Below are 25486 nucleotides of genomic sequence, written 5' to 3'. Positions count from 1 at the left end.
ATGAGAGAAATACCAATTTCAATGGCATAAAATAATTGCCTCCACGGATATGGTAAGATTTTGCCAAGGCTACTTTGAAGCTCAAGCCTGCCTTCCATTGCCAATGCATTTGAATGGCGAATGGGAAGTGCACTTCAATTACCAGTTGAGAAAAAAAAAAATATTGGCTCATTTTAATCATGGCCACAACTATTAACACAACAATTGCATTTAGAATTGTTGCGCAATTATTGGGATTATAAAGCGCAGACTGGCAGATTTTCCGCTCAAAGGCCTTGTATTTGTATGCTGTGCGCATGTTATAAATAAGATACATTACCAATTTAATTACACAAAATTATGCAAATTAACCCATATACCGATAAGCATGACCAGTCGAATGTATTTCCATCAATGAATAGGCTAAAAAGCATTATTTTTCAATGGGATTTTTTTCCCTTCTGGACAATTTGCTGGTGCAAATTTTATTTATTGGCTTTACTGGGGGTTTTTTATTACTAAAAGCCGGCTATTACCACTCACATCACTTTACTTTGTTTTAGCAAAATCAAATGTTTTCCCATTGTTCAACTCCCAGAAGGTCAGAAAACCCCATGATGAGTAAATGTATTCAACAGTCAACTCATGATGCGCAACTGTATGTTTTTACTAGGAAACTCACAAAATCTACACTCTGTGAAATACAAAATGATCACTATGTTCTGAATGAGAACTGCTCCTTTGTCTATGACATGTATGTTCATAACACAGAGCCCACACTATCCACTTATTAATACCAATCCAAATATCCTGTCACAAAACTCAAACATTACATCAAAACATTCTAGAAGTCTTATTTTGAACAGATGCATGATGGGGTTTTTTTGCCATTGACTTTAGATCACAAGAGTCTCGCTGTGTTTTTTTTGAGGCCAGTTATGATTTTGGTTCTCACAGGAGCTAACGTCAAACATCACCAAGCTCTCATTAAATGGCTAGCATCATCAGAACTGAGGAAAAGGGGGTTCAGAGATTCCATTAAGGCAGAATATGGTTGTAACATATGTTGAGACTGTAAAGGTACTATATGTGACAATTCAACAACGGACCGTCTCTAGTTGTCAAATTGACTGGGGCCAGCAAATCTCGTTGTCCAATTGACTGGAGCTGAGTGATTTCTACGTGTTTGACGCTTGCCCTTTGATGGCCCGGTCAAGAAGTCTGCACCATTAGATTGGAATTTTGTGTGGGCTCAAAAAATGTTTTGGGGAAGAAATATAGTGAAACTATCATTCCACTATTACTGTAGATATATTAAGGACATTTTCTGAAATTACAATGCAAAATATTACATATAGCTCCTTTAATGTTCCACTAATCTTTAAGTTGTCTTGAAAGAGCTGGATGGGATGGCCCACTTAGAATGGCAATCGTGAGCTGACTCTTCCACTGAAATGTCATCAGTAATGGGGCACTAAAACCTGCAGATGTTGTGTGTGACTGACGTGCTCGATCTGCTAGCCACAGGCAAAGTCAAACTAAACTGCCAACTTCAAGTCTAATGATTCCTAGGTATTGACAATAGTATTATCCGGTGAAATCTCTGCACAGGTGCATAACGTGATTGTTACGATAATGAAAGAAACTCAATTTCAACTGAATGGAGTCGTAATGTACACAACTCAACATAGCAACTGAACTAGATACGTGTCCAGTAATGGAATCTCAGTTCTTGAGAATGGTCGTCTTTTCTTTGAATATCCAAAACAAGCACATACAGGTATTCTAAAGGATGATTCTGGGTAAGTCTGTCTACAAATCATACAGCACCACGACAACTTCCCAGTTCACTTTTACAAGGTGAATGACAGTTTAAAAATGGGCTCAGTTAAATGTTAAGAATTCCACATGGGCAAGATCTGACAAACTAAGATTGGCCAGAAAAACAGAAGTAGTAATACCTTGGTATGCGAGCATGAGCACATCTGTTCTTACTACTACCTACCGTACATCGCAATCAATCACAACGCTCTGTTTGGTCACTAGCACCAACCGGCAATGATGCAATTTAAGAAAGTCTTTCCAAAAGGAGCGATTAAAACCGAGAAAAAACAAAACTCTCCAGACACCTCTCCAACCATACATTTTTTTTTTCTTCCTCTCCTTTAGGCTCTGTTCACTGTTCTCTTCTTTTTCTCCTCTCCGTGTAACGGAGTTAGGTGATGTAGATGCGGTGGAAGTCGTTGGCCCCGAAGGCACAGTTACATTTGGGGCATTTCCTCTGTCGGGTGTCGTAGCGCGTCTTCAGACACTCGTAGCAGAACACGTGGAAGCACTTGGTGAGCACTGTCTCCTTGTCGCGGGTGTTGCAGCACGGACAACGCAGCTTCGCCTGAAAGGGGTGGATGAGAGAAAATACAGGGTCAATTTGGATAGAAAATGTACCACAATAGACAATATGTGAACCTTCTCACATGTACCATCTCATGCAATTGACAAAACAAAAGCAAGGCTATTCCATCAAGATACGTAAAGTTTCTTTTTTCACCTTGTACTGGTTAATCTCCTCCTGCAGGATCTCATCAGCATCAGTGTACACCTCCACTTTCTTCTGTTTCTCCAGCTTTCGTCGTAGCCTGGACAGGTCCTCCTATAAGTTAGACAGTCAAATACTTTAGTAGTCAAATCAAATGTTATGTCACATTCGCCAAATTGCTTACTACAAGCCCTGGAGTTGTAAGAAAAATAAGAGTTGAGAAAATATTTACTAAATAAACTAAAGGAAAAAAAGAAAGGAGTAACAATAAAATAACAATAACGAGGCTATATACAGGGAGTGCCAAGGCAATGTGCGGGGGTACAGTTTAGTCAAGGTAATTGAGGTCATATGTACATAGGAGTAGCAGCAGCGTAAAGGGGGGGGGGGGGTCAATGCAAATAGTCCAGGTAGCCATATTATTAGTTGTTCAGCAGTCTTATGGCTTGGGGGGGAGAAGCTGTTATTAAGCCTTTTGGACCTAGACTTAGTGCCGCTAGCAGAGAGAACAGTCTATGACTAGGGTGGCTGGAGTCCGTCAATTGTTAGGGCCTTCCTCTGACACAGCCTGGTATAGAGGTCTTGGATGGCAGGAAGCTTGGCCCCAGTGATGTACTGGGCCGTACGCACTACCCTCTGTAGTGCCTTACGGTCGGAGGCCGAGCAGGTGCCATACCAGGCGGGGATGCAACCAGTCAAGATGCTCTCGATGGTGCAGCTGTATAACTTTTTGAGGATCTGAGGACCCATGCCAAATCTTCTGTCTTCTGAGGGGGAATAGTCGTTGTCGTGCCCTCTTCACGACCATATTAAACCTACTGTTAACATTCACACGCTCTAATTTTCTCTCCCATTGTATTCACAGAAGACTTTTAGGGGTTTGACAAATTAACATATCAGGGCTCCCTCAAAAAATATATGCTCATCTCAATGGGACTGGTTAAATAAAGGATACATATCTAGAAAGGACAGACTTGTCAGTAGTTGTGTGTACCTGTGCTCTTTTGAGGTTGCCCAACTCCCTCTCTCTGGCAGTGCGGTTCTCGGACACAGAAACCTGGATCTCTCTCAGCTTGGACTGGGTGTGTTCCAGCTGCACCTTCAGGTCTTCAGCCAGCTGGGCTGCCTCCACAGCCTGGGGACATGGAGGGGCAAGAAACACTCAGAGATACTCCCAACAGAACGTTACAAGAAGAGTGACCAGCAATACAATTGCTCGTATTGTCCTTAGTAACCATGGTATTACAGCATAAATAGTAAAAGCAGTAGTATTGGTAAGGTAACTGTGGAAGAAGAAGAGTTTAAAAGCATCTTAGTAGTAGTAGTAGAGGTATTGTTTTCCTACCTTCCTCTTGTTTAGTTCTAGTGCTTGTGTGCGGACTCCTAACTCTTTCTCCAGAGTGGCCAGTGAGCTCTGGAGGATGCCCTCCTTCTCCTCCAGCTTCTGTACAACCAATAGCTGAGCTTCCACCTGTGACAGACAGCAAAGGGAACCAATCAGACCTCTTCCTCATTGGCTCAGAAACACAAGTATTATCCGGACACTGTGAAGTGTGTATTTTTATTTTATTTCAATAGCCAATGTGGCCCGAGATGTTTTTTGGGCCAAGGTTTTCGTGATAAAAACGTTTCCCTTGCCAAATAAGTTGTGCACCTTTTTTAAATCCGCTTTGCAAGTTGCCCTGGAAATAAACACACGAAGCGAGTCCATCCTCCATAGTCCCTCTCACCTGGGTCTTGAAGGTGAGCACCTGGTCGGCCAGCTCCTCCTTCTCCTCCCTCAGCAGCTTGTAGATCTGGTTGGACTTGATGCGTTCCGACATCAGCTTGAAGTTGGCGTCGTCCTTCTCTCTCAGCTGCTGCATCAGCCGGCTGTTCTGCTCCTGCATGTCCTCAAAGGCCTGACCTGTCACATCCATCTCACTCAGTAGGGCCTCCTCCTCCTGGACACAATGGAGAGGCACAGGGGGTGGGAGGTTGGAATAGAGTTGGCATTTGTTTTTGTTTTTTTATTTAACGGTTAGTTATGTAGTTTCATTTCATTGAGGTAAAATCTCCTTAAGAGAGAGAGAGACAGACACCTGTTACAATATGCCAGATGAACACATTAGATCAGTGTTATTTACAGTGCATTCGGGAACGTATTCAGACCCCTTGACTTGTTCCACATTTTGTTACGTTACAGCCTTATTCTATAATGGATTAAATAGTTTCTACCCTCAATCTACATACAATAATCCATAATGACAAAGCAAAAACAGTTTTTTAGAATCTGTTGCAAAGTCTCCTGAAAGGGAATAGGCATTGTTGTGCCCTCTTCACGACTGTCTTGGTGTGTTTGGACCATGATAGTTCGTTGGTGGACACCAAGGTAATTGAAGCTCTGAACCTGCTCCACCAAAGCCCTGTCGATGAGAATGGGGGCGTGCTCGGTCCTACTTCACGTTGAGGGAGCGGTTGTTATCCTGGCACCACCCGGCCGGGTCTCTGACCACCCTGTCTCATCGTTGTCGGTGATCAGGCCTACCACTGTTGTGCCGTCTGCAAACGTAATGATGGTGTTGGAGTCGTGCTTGGCCATGCAGTCATGGGTGAACAGGGAGTACAGGAGGAGGGGTGAGCACGCACCCGAGGGGCCCCCATGTTGAGGATCAGCGTGGCAGATGTGTTGTTACCTACCCTTACCAGCTGGGGGTTGGTCCATCAGAAAGTCCAGGATCCAGTTGCAGAGGAAGGTGTTAAAGTCCCAGGGTCCTTAACTTAGTGATGAGCTTTGATGGCACTATAGTGTTGAACACTGAGCTGTAGTCAATGAATAGTATTCTCACGACGTGTTCCTTTTGTCCAGATGGGAAAGGGCAGTGTGGAGTGCAATAGCGATTGCGTCATCTGTGGATCTGTTGGGGCGTTATGCGAATTGGAGTGGGTCTAGGGTTTCCGGGATGATGGTGTTGAAGTAAGCCTTGACTAGCCTTTCAAAGCACTTCATGGCTACTGACGTGAGTGCTACGGGGCAGTAGTCATTTAGGCAGGTTACCTTTGCTTTCTTGGGCACAGGGACTATGGTGGTCTACTTGAAACATGTAGGTATTACAGACTCGGTCAGGGAGAGGTTGAAAATGTCAGTGAAGACACCTGCCAGTTGGTCAGCGCATGCTCTGAGTACACGTCCTGGTAATCCGTCTGGGCCTGCGGCCTTGTGAATGTTGACCTGTTTAAAAGGTCTTACTCACATCGGCTGCGGAGAGCGTGATCACACAGTAGTACGGAACAGCTGGTGCTCTCATGCATTCAGTGTTGCTTGCCTCGAAGTGCGCATAGAGGTAATTGAGCTTGTCTGGTAGGCTCGTGTCACTGGGCAGCTCGTGGCTGTGCTTCCCTTTGTAATCCGTAATAGTTTGCAAGCCCTGCAACATCCAGATGAGTGTCGGAGCCGGTGTAGTATGATTCCATCTTAGTCCTGTATTAACGGTTTGCCTGTTTGATGGTTCGGAGAGCAAAGCGGGATTTCTTATAAGCGTCCGGGTTACAGTCTTGCTCCGTGAAAGTGGCAGCCCTACCCTTTAACTCAGTACGGATGAAGCCAGTGACTGATGTGGTGTACTCCTCAATGCCATCGGAAGAATCCCGTAGACATATTCCAGTTTGTGCTAGCAAAAAGTCCTGTAGCATCTGCATCATCTGACCACTTCCCTATTTAGCTGGTACTTCCTGCTTTAGTTCTTCCTTGTAAGCAGGAATCAGGAGGTTAGAGTTATGGTCAGATTTGCCAAATGGAGGGCGAGGGAAAGCTTTGCACACTTCTGTGCGTGGAGTAAAGGTGGTGGTCTAGAGTTTTTTTCCCCTCTGGTTGCACATATAACATGCCGGTAGAAATGAGATTTAAGTTTCCCTGAATTATTTTTTATTTAACTAGGCAAATCAGTTAAGAACAAATTATTATTTATAATGACGGCCAAGTGGGTTGTTCTGGGGCAGAATGACAGATTTTTTACCGTGTCAGCTCGGGGATTCGATCTTGCAACCTTACGGTTACTGGCCCAACGCTCTAACCACTAGGCTACCTGCCGCCCCATTAAAGTCCCCGGCCACTAGGAGCACCGCCTCTGGCTGAGCATTTTCTTGTTTGCTTATGGCCTTATACAGCTCATTGAGTTCGGTCTTAGTGCCAGCATTCGTTTGTGGTGGTAAATTGACAGCTATGAAAAATATAGATGGAACCTATTTTTGGTAAATAGTGTGGTCTATGGGTTATCATGAGATACTCTACCTCAGGCTAGCAAAACCTCGAGACTTCCTTAATATTAGATTTTGTGCACCAGCTGTTGTTGACAAATAGACACAGATAGAACAGCTGCCTCCGGTAAGACGAGGGGTGGCTATCTTGCCGATGCACGGAAAACACAGCCAGATGTATGTTATCCATGTAGTCGTTCAGCCACGACTCGGTAAAACATAAGATATTACAGTTAACGTCCCGTTGCTAGGATAATCTTCATCGTAGCTCATCCAGTTTATTATCCAATGATTGCACGTTGGCTAATAGTACGGAAGGTGGAGGCGGGTTACCCACTCGCCGTCGGATTCTTACAAGGCACACCGACCTACATCTCTGACTCTTATTCATCTTTCCAAGATGGCATAGCAGTCAGACGTCTTTTGTCCTCGTCTTGTCCCATGTGTGTGTGTGTGTGTGTGTGTGTGTGTATGTATACTTTTCTTTGCATATCTTTATATTTTTTTTTTCTTCTAAAAACTCAACTTCAAAGCACTCTCCTGCAACTCGCCTCACCAATAAAAAAAAAAGTATTATTCACCTCAAATCTGAAATCCACAACAGAAGCTAGCCAGAAGCTAGCGTTAGTATTCAGCTAACCACGGTTGGCGGTCATCAGCTATCCCTTAGCTCGAATAGCTATCGCCAGTTTTGTACAACGCGAAGCAGACCAGAGCATACTGAACCTATTTTTCTCTCCATATCCCCAGATTTCTATTGCAAGCTCTGGACATTTACACCTGGATCTTGCAGCTAGCTAGCTGCTATCCGAGTGACTATTGGCTAACGTCGGTCCCAGAGCAAACATCAATTATTCCGGAGCTGGCCAGCTGAAAAGTTCCATCAGCCACTCGTGGGCTACAATCACCTATCCGGACCCGTTTTACTGCCGATGCGGAGCCCCACAGGGCCTTCACGACTGGACTACTGACGTTATCTGCCCGAGGGAGTTATCCAACTGGCCCCTCCGCCGCTAATCATTAGCTGTCTTATCGGCTGCTATCTGAATAGGTCTATCAGACAATTTTCTTGGGCCACTATAACTATAACTATTTTGCCAATTGGATTGGTCCCCTCTACTACACGGAACCCCACTAATCTACAGACGGAAACTCACGAGGTGGCTAAAAACAGAGCTCCCTCCATCTTCTGCCAGCTTGCTACCTATGGCCCGGCTGTCTGAATCTCACTGGACCCTTATGATCGCTCGGCTAAGCATGCCTCTCCTTAATGTCAATATGCCTTGTCCATTGCTGTTCTGGTCAGTGTTTATTGGCTTATTTCACTGTAGAGCCTCTAGCCCTGCTCATTATACCTTATCCAACCTTTCAGTTCCACCACCCACACATGCTATGACATAACCTGGTTTCAATGATGTTTCTAGAGACAATATCTCTCTCATCATCACTCAATGCCTAGGTTTACCTCCACTGTATTCACATCCTACCATGCCTTTGTCTGTACATTATACCTTGAAGCTATTTTATCGCCCCCAGAAACCTGCTCCTTTTACGCTCTTTTCCGGCCGTCATAGACGACCAATTCTCATAGCTTTTATCCGTACCCTTTTCCTCCTCCTCCTTTGTTCCTCTGGTGATGTAGAGGTGAATCCAGGCCCTGCAGTGCCTAGCTCCACTCCTATTCCCCAGACGCTCTCTTTTGATGACTTCTGTAACCATAATAGCCTTGGTTTCATGCATGTTATTAGAAGCCTCCTCCCTAAGTTTGTTTTATTCACTGCTTTAGCACACTCTGCCAACCCGGATGTCCTAGCCGTGTCTGAATCCTGGCTTAGGAAGACCACCAAAAACATGGAAATCTTCATCCCTAACTACAACATTTTCATACAAGATAGAACGGCCAAAGGAGGCGGTGTTGCAATCTACTGCAGAGACAGCCTGCAGAGTTCTGTACTACTATCCAGGTCTGTAACCAAACAATTTGAACTTCTACTTTTAAAAATCCACCTCTCTAAAAACAAGTCTCTCACCGTTGCCGCCTGCTATAGACCACCCTCTGCCCCCAGCTGTGCTCTGGACACCATATGTGAACTGATTGCCCCCCATGTATCTTCAGAGCTCGTGCTGCTAGGTGACCTAAACTGGGACATGCTTAACACCCCAGCCATCCTACAATCTAAGCTTGATGCCCTCAATCTCACACAAATTACCAATGAACCTACCAGGTACCACCCCAAAGCCGTAAACACGGGCACCCTCATAGATATCATCCTAACCAACTTGCCCTCTAAATACACCACCTGCTGTTTTCAACCAAGATCTCAGCGATCACTGCCTCATTGCCTGCATCCGTAATGGGTCAGTGGTCAAATGACCTCCACTCATCACTGTCAAAGGCTCCCTGAAACACTTCAGCGAGCAAGCCTTTCTAATCGACCTGGCCCGGGTATCCTGGAAGGATATTGACCCCATCCCGTCAGTAGAGGATGCCTGGTTATTTTTTTGAAATGCCTTCCTCACCATCTTAAATAAGCATGCCCCATTCAATAAATTTAGAACCATGAACAGATATAGCCCTTGGTTCTCTCCAGGCCTGACTGCCCTTAACCAATACAAAAACATCCTGTGGCGTTCTGCATTAGCATCGAACAGCCCCCGTGATATGCAACTTTTCAGGGAAGTTAGAAACCAATATACACAGGCAATTAGAAAAGCCAAGGCTAGCTTTTTCAAGCAGAAATTTGCTTCCTGCAACACAAACTCAAAAAAGTTCTGGGACACTGTAAAGTTTATGGAGAATAAGAACACCTCCTCCCAGCCGCCCGCTGCACTGAGGATAGGAAACTGTCACCACTGATAAATCCACTATAATTGAGAATTTCAATAAGCATTTTTCTACGGCTGGCCATGCTTTCCACCTGGCTACCCCTACCGTGGTCAACAGCACTGCACCCCCCACAGCTACTCGCCCAAGCCTTCCCCATTTCTCCTTCTCCCAAATCCAGTCAGCTGATGTTCTGAAAGAGCTGCAAAATCTGGACCCCTACAAATCAGCCGGGCTAGACAATCTGGACCCTTTCTTTCTAAAATTATCTGCCGAAATTGTTTTAACCCCTTTTACTAGCCTGTTCAACCTCTTTCGTGTTGTCTGAGATTCCCAAAGATCGGAAAGCAGCTGCAGTCATCCCCCTCTTCAAAGGGGGGGGGCACTCTTGACCCAAACTGCTACAGACCTATATCTATCCTACCCTGCCTTTCTAAGGTCTTCGAAAGCCAAGTCAACAAACAGATTACCGACCATTTCGAATCCCACCGCACCTTCTCCGCTATGCAATCTGGTTTCAGAGCTGGTCATGGGTGCACCTCAGCCACGCTCAAGGTCCTAAACGATATCGTAACCGCCATCGATAAGAAACAATACTGTGCTGCCATATTCATTGACCTGGCCAAGGCTTTCGACTCTGTCAATCACCACATTCTCATCAGCAGACTCAATAGCCTTGCTTTCTCAAATGATTGCCTCGCCTGGTTCACCAAATACTTCTCTGATTGAACTCTATGTGTCAAATCGGATGGCCTGTTGTCCGGGCCTCTGGCAGTCTATGGGGGTGCCACAGGGTTCAATTCTTGGGCCAACTCTTTTCTCTGTATACATCAATGATGTCGCTCTTGCTGTGGGTGGGTCTCTGATCCACCTCTACGCAGACGATACCATTATGTATACTTCTGGCCCTTCTTTGGACCCTGTGTTAACAACCCTCCAGACGAGCTTCAATGCCATACAACTCTCCTTCTGTGGCCTCCAACTGCTCTTAAATACAAGTAAAACTAAATGCATGCTCTTCAACCGATCGCTGCGTCCACCTGCCCGCCCAGCATCACGACTCTGGACGGTTCTGACTTAGAATATGTGGACAACTACAAATACCTAGGTGTCTGGTTAGACTGTAAACTCTCCTTCCAGACTCACATCAAACATCTCCTATCCAAAGTTAAATCTAGAATTGGCTTCCTATTTCGCAACAAAGCATCCTTCACTCATGCTGCCAAACATACCCTCGTAAACTGACCATCCTACCGATCCTCGACTTCGGCGATGTCATTTACAAAATAGCTTCCAATACCCTACTCAATAAACTGGATGAGGTCTATCACAGTGCCATCCGTTTTGTCACCAAAGCCCCATATACTACCCACCACTGCGACCTGTACGCTCTCGTTGGCTGGCCCTCGCTTCATACTCGTCGCCAAACCCACTGGCTCAAGGTCATCTACAAGACCCTGCTTGGTAAAGTCCCCCCTTATCTCAGCTCACTGGTCACCATAGCAGCACCCACCTGTAGCACGTACTCCAGCAGGTATATCTCTCTGGTCACCCCCAAAGCCAATTCCTCCTTTGGCCGTCTCTCCTTCCAGTTCTCTGCTGCCAATGACTGGAATGAACTACAAAAAAAAATCACTGAAGCTGGAAACTCATATCTCCCTCACTAGCTTTAAGCACCAGCTGTCAGAGCAGCTCACAGATCACTGCACCTGTACATAGCCCATCTATAGTTTAGCCTAAACAACTACTTCTTCCCCAACTGTATTTATTTATTTTGCTCCTTTGCACCCCATTATTTCTACTTTGCACTTTCTTCCACTACAAATCTACCATTCCAGTGTTTTCCTTGCTATATTGTATTTACTTTGCCACCATGGCCTTTTTTGCCTTTACCTCTCTTATCTCACCTCATTTGCTCACATTGTATATAGATTTATCTTTCTACTGTATTATTGACTGTATGTTTGTTTTACTCCATGTGTAACTCTGTGTTGTTGTATGTGTCAAACTGCTTTGCTTTATCTTGGCCAGGTCGCAATTGTAAATGAGAACTTGTTCTCAACTTGCCTACCTGGTTAAATAAAGGTGAAATAAATAAATACAATTCATGCGAATGCCAGGGATTTGGTCCTTGTCAGGTGTCTGAAGAAAATCCTTCGTGTCCGACTCGTTAAAGAAAAAAATCTTTGTCCAGTAAGAGGTGTGTGATCGCTGTTCTGATATCCAGTAGCTCTTTTTTGGTCATAAGAGATGGTGGTAGAAACATTATGTACAAAATAAGTTACAAATAACGCAAAACACACAATCACAATTGGTTAGGAGGCCGTAAAATGGCAGCCATCTCCTCTGGCTCCATTAGTCTTACTAATATCACAATTACATAGTTGTTCAGACCCTTTAAATCAGTACTTTATTGAAGCACCTTTAACAGAGATTACAGCCTCATGTGTTCTTGGGTATGACCCTACAAACTTGGCACACCTGTATTTGGGGAGTTTCTCCCATTCTTCTCTGCAGATCCTCTCAAGGTTGGATGGGGAGAGTCCGCTGCACAGCTATTTTCAGGTCTCTCCAGAGATGTTCGATCGGGTTCAAATCCGGGCTCTGGCTGGACCACTCGAGGACATTGAGATTTGTCCCGAAGCTACTGCTGCATTGTCTTGGCTGTATGCTTTAGGGTCGTTGTCTTGTTGGAAGGTGAACTAGTGGAGTGCTGCAGAGATGGTTGGACTTCTGGAAGGTTCTTCCATCTCCACAGAGGAACTCTGGAGCCCTGTCAGAGTGACCATCGGATTCTTAGGTCACCTCCCTGACCAAGGCCCTTCTCCCCGGATTGCTCAGTTTGGCCGGGCGGCCAAAGAGTCTTGGTGGTTCCAAACTTCTTCCATTTAAGAATGATGGAAACCACTGTGTTCTTGGGGACCTTCAATGCTGCAGAATCTTTTGGTACCCTTTCCCAGATCTGTGCCTCATGCCTCGACATGATCCTGTCTCGGAGCTCTATGGAAAATTCCTTCGACCTCCTGGCTTCGTTTGTGCTCTGACATGCACTGTCAACTGTTGGACGTTATATAGACAGGTGTGTGTCTTTACAAATCATGTCCAATCAATTGAATTAACCGCAGGTGGACTCCAATAAAGTTGTAGAAACATCTCAAGGATGATCAATGGAAACAGGATGCACCTGAGCTCAATTTCGAGTCTAATCGCAAAGGGTCTGTATACTTATGTAAATATGGTATGTTTTTTACTTTTAATACATTTGCTTTGTCATTATGGGGTATTGTGTGTAGATTGAGGATAAATTACATGTTATTACAATTTTAGAATAAGGCTGTAATGTAGCAAAATGTGTCAAAGTCAAGGGGCCTGAATACTTTCTGAATGCACTATATCTTGCAATGTACCTGAACGCATCTCACACAGTCATTTTAACTACACTGAACAAAAATATAAAAACGCAACATGCAACCATTTCAAATATTTTAAAGTTCATATAAGAAAATCAGTCAATTGAAATACATTCATTATGCCCTAATCTATGGATTTCACATGACTGGGAGTACAGATATACATCTGTAGGTCACAGATGCCTTAAAAAAAAGGTAGGGGCGTGGATCAGAAAATCAGTCAGTATCTGGTGTGACCACCATTCGCCTCATGCAGCGCTACACATGTCCTTCGCATAGAGTTGATCAGGCTGTTGATTATGGCCTGTGGAATGTTGTCCCACTCCTCTTGAATAGTTGCGAAGTTGCTAAACATTGGCGGGAACTGGAACATGCTGTCGTACACAATTTGTGCAGAAATTCTTCAGTTGTGCAAACCCACAGATTCAAATGAAGATTGTGGAGAAAGGGGAAATTAAGATTTTAAAACAATAAGCCAGACAACTAATTGTTAGCTGCAAAAGGCCCATGATCATCTGACATTGGAGAGGGGGAAAAAAACATGTTAGGCCCTGTCTGACATTTTGCGCTGCTTTGGTGCTATCCGCTCTTTCTACAATCTACATTGTTCTCTTGCATTATGTTAATAGTCTAACTACCATACATGTATTGAAATGTATTAAGCTATGTCGTCCGACAAGCTTCCCCGAGATGGTTTCTGACAATTTGTGCAGAAATTCTTTGGTTGTGCAAACCCACAGATTTATCAGCTGTCCGGGTGGCTGGTCTCAGACGATCCCGCAGGTGAAGAAGCCAGATGTGGAGGTCCTGGGCTGGTGTGGTTACACATGGTTTACAGTTGTGAGGCCGGTTGGACGTGAGGCCGGTTGGACGTATATAAGTAGGCTAACTGATCAGAGAGTAGGCTTTCACAACACGATAATTCTACACTTTCGACTTACATTTTACTGACTGACACACAAACAAACGACCCCTTTTCAGGACCCTGTCTTTCAAAGATAATTTGTAAAAATCCCAATAACTTCACAGATCTTCATTGTAAAGGGTTTAAACACTGTTTCCCATGCTTGTTCAATGAACCATAAACAATTAATGAACATGCACCTGTGGAACGGTCATTAAGACACTAACAGCTTACAGACGGTAGGCAATTAAGATCACAGTTATGAAAACCTAATACACCAAAGAGGCCTTTCTACTGACTCTGAAAAACACCAAAAGAAAGATGTCCAGGGTCCCTGCTCATCCGCGTGAACGTGCCTTAGGCATGCTGCAAGGAGGCATGAGGACTGCAGATGTGGCCAGGGCAATAAATTGCAATGTCCGTACTGTGAAACGCCTAAGACAGCGCTTCAGGGAGACAGGACGGATAGCTGATCGTCCTCGCAGTGGCAGACCATGTGTAACAACACCTGCGCAGGATCGGTACATCCGAACATCACACCTGCGGGACAGGTACTGGATGGCAACAACTGCCCGAATTACACCAGGAACGCACAATCCCTCCATCAGTGCTCAGACTGTCCGCAATAGGCTGAGAGAGGCTGGACTGAGGGCTTGTAAGGCCTGTTGTAAGGCAGGTCCTCACCAGACATCACCAGCAACAACGTCGCCTATGAGCACAAACCCACCGTCGCTGGACCAGACAAGACTGGCAAAAAGTGCTCTTCACTGACGAGTCGTGGTTTTGTCTCACCAGGGGTGATGGTCGGATTCGTGTTTATCGCCGAAGGAATGAGAGTTACACCAAGGCCTGTACTCTGGAGCGGGATCGATTTAGAGGTGGAGGGTGGTCTGGGGCGGTGTGTCACAGCATCATCGGACTGAGCTTGTTGTCATTGCAGGCCATCTCAATGCTGTGCGTTACAGGGAAGACATCCTCCTCCCTCATGTGGTACCCTTCCTGCGGGCTCATCCTGACATGACCCTCCAGCATGACAATGCCACCAGCCATACTGCTCGTTCTGTGCATGATTTCCTGCAAAGCAGGAATGTCAGTGTTCTGCCATGGCCAGCGAAGAGCCCGAATCTCAATCCCATTGAGCACGTCTGGGACCTGTTGGATCAGAGGGTGAGGGCTAGGGCCATTCCCCCCCCAGAAATGTCCGGGAACTTGCAGGTGCCTTGGTGGAAGAGTGGGATAACATCTCACAGCAAGAACTGGCAAATCTGGTGCAGTTCATAAGGAGGAGATGCACTGCAGTACTTAATGCAGCTGGGGCCACACCAGATACTGACTGTTACTTTTGATTTTGACCCCCTTTTGTTCATGGACACATTTTTCCATTTCTGTTAGTCACATGTCTGTGGAACTTGTTCAGTTTATGTCTCAGTTGTTGAATCATGTTATATTCATACAAATATTTACATATGTTAAGTTTGCTGAAAATAAATGCAGTTTACAGTGAGAGGACGTTTCTTTTTTTTTTGCTGAGTTTATTTGTTTTATTACTTTTTACCCCTTTTTCATGATATCAAATTGGTAGTTACAGTCTTGTCCCATCGCTGCAACTCTCGTACAGACTCAGAGACGACGGTCGAGAGCACAACCCCGCCAAGCTGCACTGCTTCTTGACACACTGCTTGCTTAACCCAGAAGCCAGCCGCACCAGTGTGTTGGAGGAAACACCATACAGCTGCTACCGAAGTCAGCGCGCATGCACCAGGCCGCCACAAGGAGTCGCTAGAGCGCGATGGGAAAAGGACATCCCAGCTGGCTAAACCGTCCCCTAACCCGGACAACGCTGGGACAATTGTGCGCTGCCTCATGGGTCTCCCAATCGCAGCCGGCTGCAACACAGCCCGGGATCGAACCCGGATCTGTAGTGACGCATCTAGCACACTGCTGCGCCACTCGGGAGGCCACTGATGAGTATTTTTATGGACAAGAGAAACATAACCCTACCAATTTGAAACCCCACCCTCCCCTATTGCGATACCTCACTTATTCCATTGAAATCCCCGGTCAAAAGAAACAAAAAAAATGGCAAAGCCAAGGCAAACCCACCGCAATTGTGATATTGAACATATTCAGCACCTCTGCAAAAGGTTTGAATGTGTAGTGGAAATACAGTACCTGTTTGGTGGCAGTGAGCTTCTTCTGTAGGTGGTCGATCGTCTCCTCTGCCACGCGGATCTTCCTGAGAGCGTCCTCATCAGCCAGCTTCTTGCTCTCCTTCCTCTCCCTCTCCTCCAGCTCTCGAACCCGCACCCGCAACTCATCCACCTGGGACACAGAGGGTGGATTTAGGCGTAACACACGGACTGAGACACTACTTCAGCTTGTAGTGGGGGGTAGATTCAGATAACACTAACCATCTCATGAATTGACTTTCAATGATAACCTACAGTTCAGGTTGGAATTTGAAGAAAGAAGTCAAAGAGCATAGTTGGACAAACCTCGGCTTTAGACTTGCGTTCTGCTGCCATAAGCTGCACTTTGTCTCGCTGCTCTTTGGGAGCTGATTTATACATGTCCAAAAGTAGCTTCATCTCCTTCTGAGACTCCTGGGCTTTCCTGAGGGGAAAGGAGAATGAACAGTAGAAGAGTTAGCACTACCTAACTCCAGAATAAGACAATGAGTTAAGTCCTCTACTATATGACAGTACCCTTAATTCTATATAAAATATGAGTTGTGTGTTCTGTGACCGAAAACTAAACATACTTAAGTTCCGCCCTCAGCATCTTCAGAGTGTCCGAATCTTTTCTCTTCAACTCTTCGCTGCGCTGTCGCTCCCTCTCTCGCTCCCTCTCTCGCTCCCTCTCGGCCTCCCTCTCTCTCTCCCGGGACCGCTGTCTCTCCAGCTCCCTCCTCCTCTCCTCCTCCTCTTCTTCTTGGTCTTCATCCTCTTCTTTCTTCACCTCCAGGCTGTCGCTCACCGGCTCCTCCAACGACAGAAGCCCAGTGTCACCACTCTGGCACCGCAACTGACAAAGGGACAGGGATAGAAAATGGTTTTGGGACATCGATCGCATTTATCACATTGTCGTAACAAATATCATGATTCAAGTGTCATGTTTATCCTTAATTATTAACCAAATATTGTGCATCTCAAGTTTTGTTGAACCATGACCTAACCACCTCACCAGGGCAAACTCCAGGCTGTAGTTAACCTATAATAAGGGTCCAGAGTGTATGACCTGGTCAGGTCCTATGGCTCCATCTATGAACTACACATATTGATTAAATATTCTTAGAGAGCAGAAGAAAGTCTATTGGTCTCACGTGCAGGATCAGCTGCCTACCTTGTTAATCTCCATCTGTGTTTCTCTGAGCTTCCGCTTGTAGCGCTGCACGTCACCTTTCAGCTGGTGGTTGTGGTTCTGGAGGCTGCTGATGAGATGTCGCATCTCTCTGTTGATTGGGCCTAAGGGAAAAATCAAAGGGACAGAGGTGTCGATAAGATAATGACCATGCGTTTCAGTCAGCGCTGTCGCAGTGTTTTGTCCAACTATTGTCTGGTGCACTAAACTTGTGAGCAATATGGATAGTGATAACAGGATAGGATACATTCCTCCCAAACACACAGTCAACATCCTTGGTTACAGAACATTTTTAAATAAACAAGACATGCATATATTACTAAGCACATAAGATCACTGAAAATCGTTCATTCAAACATCTCACAGAAAAACATTGCTTTTTATGAGAAACCTTTAGTGATAGAAACAAGCCAAGGGAGTGGGAGGTGTTGTGCAGATGATACGTTACCTGCTTGCTCGTTGGCCGCCAGGTTCTGCTCAAACTCGATACGCAGCATTTCATACTCCTTGCGCACCTGGGCCAGCGTGTCTTCCAGCTGGATGACCTCAGTGCGGAGCTTCTTCTGTAGTGACAGCTCGTCACTCTGAAAAGATGACGAACAACACCAACTTGTGTTGACGGCTGTCAAACAGCGACATCACACCAATCTCTGACATCCTGACTGCTAGTGTTGGCCATTTTTTATAGATTGTGACGTAATCCACTTTCACGGTCGCCACGGCATTACCTTTCCAACCACATATATTCCTTTTGTATTCATGATATACGTGCCAGACCTGGGTTCAAGTAGTATTAGTTCTCTATCAAATACTTTAGATGTGCAAGGCAAGCTCAATCAAGCACAATGGAACCAATGGAATAGTCCCAAAAGTTCAAAACCCATCCATCTGGTACCCCAGACAGGCTCAATCAAGCGCAGTTAAAGCATATATAAAAAAAAAAAACGGGTCTGATATGCTGAAATTTGGATTTTAAAATCAGTGGCTCCCTCCTACACTTAAGTCATGTGTCAGTTTCTTATCCAAAGCAACAACCAGTGCATTGAACAAAGGGAGGTAAAACAACCAAGTTCACAATGACTGCAAGTAAAACCTATCTGCTAAATTAGTGCTTCTGACCTCCATATGCTCTATCTGTCTGAGGTGGGCGTTCTTGGCGGTGAGGAGCAGGGCCCGGGCCTCGTCCAGCTGGGTCTTCACCCCGAGAGACTCATTGTAGAGCAGTGAGAACTGGGACTGCAGGCACTTGTAGTCCGCTGTCTCCTTCACCACCTCCTCTGGAATATTTTTCAGGTCCAACTGAAAAGGAGTTAAGTGAGTGAGTTGCCCCTCCCCCCATACACTGTAAGATGCCTTGGGACCGGGTGAAAAACTATATAAATGCTATCAATTTGGGATAGAGCAAACAGAAAAGTAAATACATTCAATGATATTACATACAGAGTATAGATTCAATGATCATAATGACAAACACAAGTTAGTGTTTATACATTCTACAATTATTGTCTTCCTTGACTTGACACCTGACTCATCAAGACGGTCTAAATAGTGAGCATATCCTTTGTTAAGCAGACAGAGTATTGCAGTGAGTTTAGTCTTGTATTCCCTCAGAGGAGACGACTTCTGTACCTTGAGCTTCTCACTCTCCCTCACAGCCTCTTGGAGCTCCTGCTGTAGTTTCTCCAGTTCCGCCATGCGGTTGTTGGCCAGCTCCTGGTTTTGCTCCAACTCTGCATTCAGGCTCTCAAACTAACAGACATAATAATGACAGTATGAAGTTAAATTATTATCACTTTTGGCACCAATTTAACTCCATATGACTGGGTTGGAATACAACAACGTATCAAAACAAGACTGAAGGGAAGCTCAAGGATATGGTTGGACAATAAATTAACAAGTCTGCACTCACCTTCTGTATATTGAGAGTGATCTGGCCTCCGGGTAGCCCCCCTGAGCTGCCAGTGGTGTAGTAGCCCGAGTTCAACTGGACAGAACATTCATAAGAGGTGTTAAGCGAACTTGGCCCGTACATTAGTACAGACACTAACCCAGAAATATTACAATAGTAATATAGATGTGGTTACAGTCTTCATTTAGACTATACAATATCAAAACATGATTTTACCCATGTACATACAGCAGGACATAGATAAACACACACAGCTGCGATTCAATGGCTGGCATGCTCTGATGCATCAGCCTTATCGCTGGTAATAGATGCATAATGGAGAGTGACATCAGCAATGATGAGATACAGGACTATACACAAACAAAGTATACACACCCACCCACGCACACAAATTATTAAACAAACCTGCTCAAGTGCTTCAGCTAGATGCTTGTTGAGCTTCTGTTCCCTTTTACGGAGCTTCTCAATGTCCCACTGCAGATCCTCCACAGCAGTCTCCATCTCAGACACCTTGGTCTCCGAGCTCGTCACCTTATCCACAAGCTCATTGTACTGAACAAGAGAAGTACAGATGAGAGAACATTTGATTAAGAAATTGACTGGATGAGTTTACACAATCGCCATGTATTACCACCGATGAGAAATGGCAGACATTCATATTGAGGATACAAAAGCCTGAGAGAACACACCATGGAGATGTGGGCATTCCCAATCCACCCACCCACACACACTACATTATAGGGTGAGGCAAAGTACCTCCATAGACATCTTGTGGTGTCTGCCCTGCAGGGAGGAAGCCAGGTCTTGCAGTCTGCTATTCTCCTCCAGCAGAGTGCGATTCAGACGGAGCAGCTCTTCCTGGCCGTCGTCCTCACATACTGACAAAAACAACACAGTTACTAGGGTTACTCAACTGTGAATGTCACAGTAGGGAACTCCTCTACATGTTTATGCCACATTTAGAACCCAAATGCTTCTACAACAACAAAGTGAAAAAAAATATTGTCCCTAGTCACGAGTGAGTCTGAACAGTTACCCGCGGACTGGATCTGGGTGCATAGGCCGTCGATGCGGCTGTGCAACCTGTCGAAAACGCAGACCATGCAAGCAGCGGCCTCTTTGCTAAACTGCATCCTGTCCTGCAGCTGCAGGCTGAGCTCCTCCTCACTGCTGTTGTCCAGAATGGAGAGGAAGGCCTTGGCACTCTCACTGAGGGAAGTAGTTGGCGGCGGTGCTACAGACATGGTGATAAGTAAAAATGGATGGGATGACTTAGGATGTGGTTGAAAATATAAATGTAGCATAAGTGCTAGAAAGGTGTACTGCTTTGTTACGTTTCCATACCTCACATCAGTTATTACAGGTGGCAAAGCAATGGACTTGGAGGTATTATTACTGTGGATCAGTGGCTAGATATGCATAGATAAAGGTTGAGCGAGCGAGAGACCAGGGATCATCTTTACCTGTTGTCGAGTCCTGCTGTGGTTCAGGAGCTTTCTCCATAACATCAGGTGGGGGAGGCTGTTGCTCCTCGTGTTCTGGTGCTGGAGGAGGGGGTGGTGGGATCATCATACCATCCTCTTCTATTGGGGTAGGGGCAGAGACCGGCATAGCAGGCGGTGCTGGGACCACCGTGGGGTCAATGCGCAGGCGCAGGACGTGAACATTTTCTTCCAACTGGAAGTTAAAGAAAGAGTAATTCAGTATGTGTGGGGGTTCAATTTTAGGTTAAGCATACAGTACAGGTCAAAGGTTTGGACACACCTACTCATTCAAGGGTTTTAAAAAAAAAATAATAATAGTGAAGACATCAAAACTGAAATAACACATATGGAATCGTAGTAACCAAAAAAAGTGTTAAACAAATCAAAATCTATTTTAGATTCTTCAAAGTTGCCACCCTTTGCCTTGATGACAGCTTTGCACACTCTTGGCATTCTGTCAACCAGCTTCATGAGTTAGTCACCTGGAATGCATTTCAATTAACAGGTGTGCCTTGTTAAAAGTACATTTGTGGAATTTCTTTCCTTCTTAATGCGTTTGAGCCAATCAGTTGTGTTGTGACAAGGTAGGGTTGGTATACAGAAGATAGCCCTACTTGGTAAAATACCAAGTCCATATTATGGCAAGAACAGCTCAAATAAGCAAAGCGAAATGACAGTCCATCATTACTTTAAGACATGAAGGTCAGTCAATCCAGAGGATTTCAAGAACTGAAAGTTTATTCAAATGCCGTCGCAAAAACCATCAAGCGCAAGGAAAGGAAGACCCAGAGTTACTTCTGCTGCAAAGGATAAGTTCATTAGAGTTACCAGCCTCAGAAATTGCAGCCAAAATAAATGTTTCACAGAGTTCAAGTAACAAGACATCTCAACATCAAGTGTTCAGAGGAGACTGCATGAATCAGGCCTCCATGGTGAAATTGCTTCAAAGAAACCACTACTAAAGGACACCAATAAAAAGAAGAGACTTGCTTGGGCCAAGAAACACGAGCAATGGACATTAGACCGGTGGAAATCTGTCTTTTGGTCTGATGAGTCCAAATTTGCGATTTTTGGATCCAACCGCCGTGTCTTTGTGAGACGCAGAGTAGGTGAGTGGATGATCACCGTATGTGTGTTTCCCACCGTGAAGCATGGAGAAGGAGGTGTGATGGTGCTTTGCTGGTGACACTGTTGGTGATTTATTTAGAATTCAAGGCACACTTAACCAGCATGACCACAGCATTCTGCAGCAATACGCCATCCCATCTGGTTTGGGCATAGTGGGGCTATCATTTGTTTTTCAACAGGACAATGACCCAACACACCTCCAGGCTGTGTAAGGGCTATTTGACCAAGAAGGAGAGTGATGAAGTGCTGCATCAGATGACATGGCCTCCAATCACTCGACCTAAACCCAAATGAGATGGTTTGGGATGAGTTGGACCGCAGAGTGAAGGAAAATCAGCCAACAACTGCTCAGCATATGCGGGAACTCCATCAAAACTGTTGGAAAAGCATTCCAGGTGAAGCTGGTTGAGAGACTGCCAAGAGTGTGCAAAGCTGTCAAGGCAAAGGGTTGTTACTTTGAAGAATTTGTTTTAACACCTTTTTGGTTACACACTATGTGTAATTTCAAAGTTTTGATGTCTTCACTATTATTCTACAAAGTAGAAAATAGTCGAAATCAAGAAAAACCCTTGAATGAGTAGTTGTGTCCAAACTTTTGACTGGTACTGTATGTCTATGATCCTTCAAGGCAGTAAACTATTGTGGAATGTACGTACCTGGGACCAGTAACGATTCACAATGAGCAGTGTGGTATCATCAGTGGCTTGTCGCTTTTCCAGCTTCTCGATCTTCTCTCGCAGCTCGTCCTCCATGGTCTGCCTCTGCTCCAGACGCTCACTCAGTTTCTTATTCTTAAACTGGATCACTTTCATGTCCATTTCCTCCTGCAGATGTGAAATACATGATAATGAAGATGATAACCACGTAGGAGGGATAATATACTTCATTATAGACAAGACCAAGATGTGGAGGCCAAAAATAGTGACTAACCGTAGAGGACACTCCCCCAATGCGTATTGGCTCAATGAGAGTGGTGGTGGTCTTCTCCTCTTTTTTACTCTTTTTCTCAGGTGGACCAGGGGGGCTGTCCCCACCTGAGGCTCGCTTCCCTCCCCCAGTGCCAGACATCATTGCTGCTTATTATGCAACCTAAGTGTGACAGTTGTTTTAGGACACAAAGCTGATGAAAAATGTACATTTCGTTTTAACATAATTCATCAGCTGACTATGTACTCTGTGATGGCGAAAGAGACATTTAGCAATATAGACATTTAGCGTTGATGACAAGACTGATTATCTCCCCTTGTCAACAACACTAGGTTTTGTCATTGTGTCACCAACTCTTGAAGTTAAATTTAGCTAATGTTACTGAAGCTAACGACTATCTGGTATCTAACTACAAATAATTTATGTTGATTTCTTACAATTGTTGGCGAATAAATTTAGATTAGTAAATGTCAATTCAATTAAGGCCAGAATGTCCCGCTAGCTAACTTGCAAGCTATCCAGTTTCCGATGTTAAAATTATGTGCACCTAAACTTGCAAAGTGACCATCAAAAACTTGGCATGCGTATGTACGTTAACTACCTAAATAGCGGTAGTTGCGTCTTAGTTATGTTTTCCTACCCAGTATAGCTTTTGCAAGAATCTATCTAGCTAACAGGCTAATGCTGGCTGTAAAGAATGCTAGCAGATTAGCAACTGTGAGTACAATGGCTGAGAGTACAATACGGCGGATTTCCTCGAATCAGTTTTAAATGCAATCATATACAAGGTAGTATTAATTAATTCACGTTTTTATTTCCCGATCACTAAGAAATATGACAAACCTTTCAGAAAGAGACCTCGTACAACATTACCACTAACCGGAGATGATGACAGTAGCTATTTCCTGTATAGCACGGTAAGTGTACTTCTTCTTCTTCTTCTTCTTCTTCTTCAATGAGGTTTAACAGCGGTTGGCATCCAATTTGTTGCATTACCGCAACCTACTAACTGGAGTACAACTTCCTTACACTTTGCTTGCTAGATAAAATGTAATAAATACCCTACCATCTAACACTACACTCACTCATTTCAAAATTATATAAAATAAAATTAACACCACCCTACTCCACTAATTAAATGTATTTTTTCCTACTTCCTGAAAGGATGGGACATCACCACTTAACACACCCTGTAACTCTTCTGATGTCAAGTCTCGCACACCCAAATACCTCTCTGCAGCTGCCACCACAACCTACATTTTCGGATACTTCCATTCCATTCCTGCCGTACAGTTGATAACCACTGCTATAAAAGCTAAAAATCCAGTCTTACTGAACTTTATATAACTTTTTTTTGGCTTATCCCACTGTACTGGTATATCTCTACTACTCTCACTACTCCTCCCCTTCTGCACACTTCTCACACCTTGGACCCTCCCTCCTAAACACTGCTGCCATATGCCCATAAGCTTGACACCTGTAACATCGTAATGTATTCGGCACATACACTCGTACAGGATTACATACAGTTGAAGTCGGAAGCTTACATACACTTAGGTTGGAGTCATTAAAACTCGTTTTTCAACCACTCCCCAATTTTTTGTTAACAAACTATAGTTTTGGCAAATCGGTTAGGACATCTACATTGTGCATGACAAGTAATTTTTCCAACAATTGTTTACAGACAGATTGTTTCACTTATAATTCACTGTATCACAATTCCAGTGGGTCATAAGTTTACATACACTAAGTTGACTGTGCCTTTAAACAGCTTGGAAAATTCCAGAAAATTATGATGTCATGGCTTTGTGCACAGGTGCATTGTCAGGAAAGGGCCTTGCCCAAACTGTTGCCAAAAAGTTGGAAGCACAGAATCGTCTAGAATTTCATTGTATGCTGTAGCGTTAAGATTTCCCGTCACTGGAACTAAGGGGCCTAGCCCAAACCATGAAAAAAAAACATTATGTCACGACTACCGCCGAAGTTGGTGCCTCTCCTTGTTCGGGCGGCGTTCGGGTGTCGACGTCACCGGCTTTCTAGCCGCCGCCGATCTACGTTTCATTGTCCATTTGTGTTGTCTTTATTGTTGTCACGTCCTGACCAGTAGAGGGAGTATTTGTTATTGTAGTTTGGTCAGGACGCGGCAGAGGGTATTTGTTTTATGTGGTTCGGGGGTTGTGTGTATTGTAGAGGGGTGTTTTATTTATGTGTTCCAGGGTTTTGGGTGTATGTTCTGGTTATTGGTATTCTAGGGTTTCTGGTTTGTGTATTTCTTTGTTGTCTGTGTGGCTCTCGATCAGGAACAGCTGTACTTCGTTGTTCCTGATTGAGAGTCATATATAAGGAGCTTGTTTTCACCTGGGGTTTTGTGGGTAGTTGTATTTTGCACTGCTGAGTATAGCCTGTGAAACTGTCGTCTGCCATCCTTTGTTTTGTTGGTTTTTTCGTGTTCTCTTTATTTAATAAATGTAAAGATGAGCATCCACATTCCTGCTGCGTTTTGGTCATCTTTACCCAACGACACCCGTGACAGAACTACCCACCACAAAAAGACCAAGCAGCGGAGTAAGGAGCAGAGGGATTTTGAGATGGACTGGCGGGAGAAATGGACCTGGGAGGAAATTCTGCACGGGGCTGGACCTTGGCACCACAAGTCTGGTTAATTTCTAAACTAAAGGGAGGGAAGGGAGGGTGGCTAAACCCCCCCTCCCCAACCCACCTATATTGGAGGTGGCTCCGGTTCTGGCCTACTGCCCTCCAGACCATAGACAGACTTGCTTGGCTTTGGA

General features: G+C 44.7%; 1 protein-coding gene across 1 annotated transcript; it reads right to left on the bottom strand.

Annotated features, from left to right (window-relative positions):
• Positions 1-258: 258 nt before the first annotated feature.
• LOC115200927 (E3 ubiquitin-protein ligase BRE1B) lies at positions 259-23820 on the bottom strand. The gene is made up of 20 exons (XM_029764052.1): positions 23541-23820; positions 22701-22859; positions 22427-22594; positions 20622-20835; positions 20195-20392; positions 19915-20036; positions 19564-19710; positions 19159-19233; positions 18879-18998; positions 18369-18548; positions 17698-17833; positions 17232-17353; positions 16651-16913; positions 16385-16502; positions 16062-16211; positions 4246-4458; positions 3861-3986; positions 3510-3650; positions 2528-2629; positions 259-2371 (listed from the first exon to the last, which is right to left on the bottom strand). Exons 2-20 carry the CDS (start codon positions 22839-22841, stop codon positions 2195-2197), a joined length of 2913 nt encoding a protein of 970 aa, XP_029619912.1. The 5' UTR covers positions 22842-22859; positions 23541-23820; the 3' UTR covers positions 259-2194.
• Positions 23821-25486: the final 1666 nt, after the last annotated feature.

This window comes from Salmo trutta, chromosome 10, assembly GCF_901001165.1.
Source record: "Salmo trutta chromosome 10, fSalTru1.1, whole genome shotgun sequence".
Lineage (NCBI taxonomy): Eukaryota > Metazoa > Chordata > Actinopteri > Salmoniformes > Salmonidae > Salmo > Salmo trutta.
The sequence above is the reverse complement of the archived record's forward strand: the minus strand, read 5'-3'. Positions and strand labels throughout refer to the sequence as shown.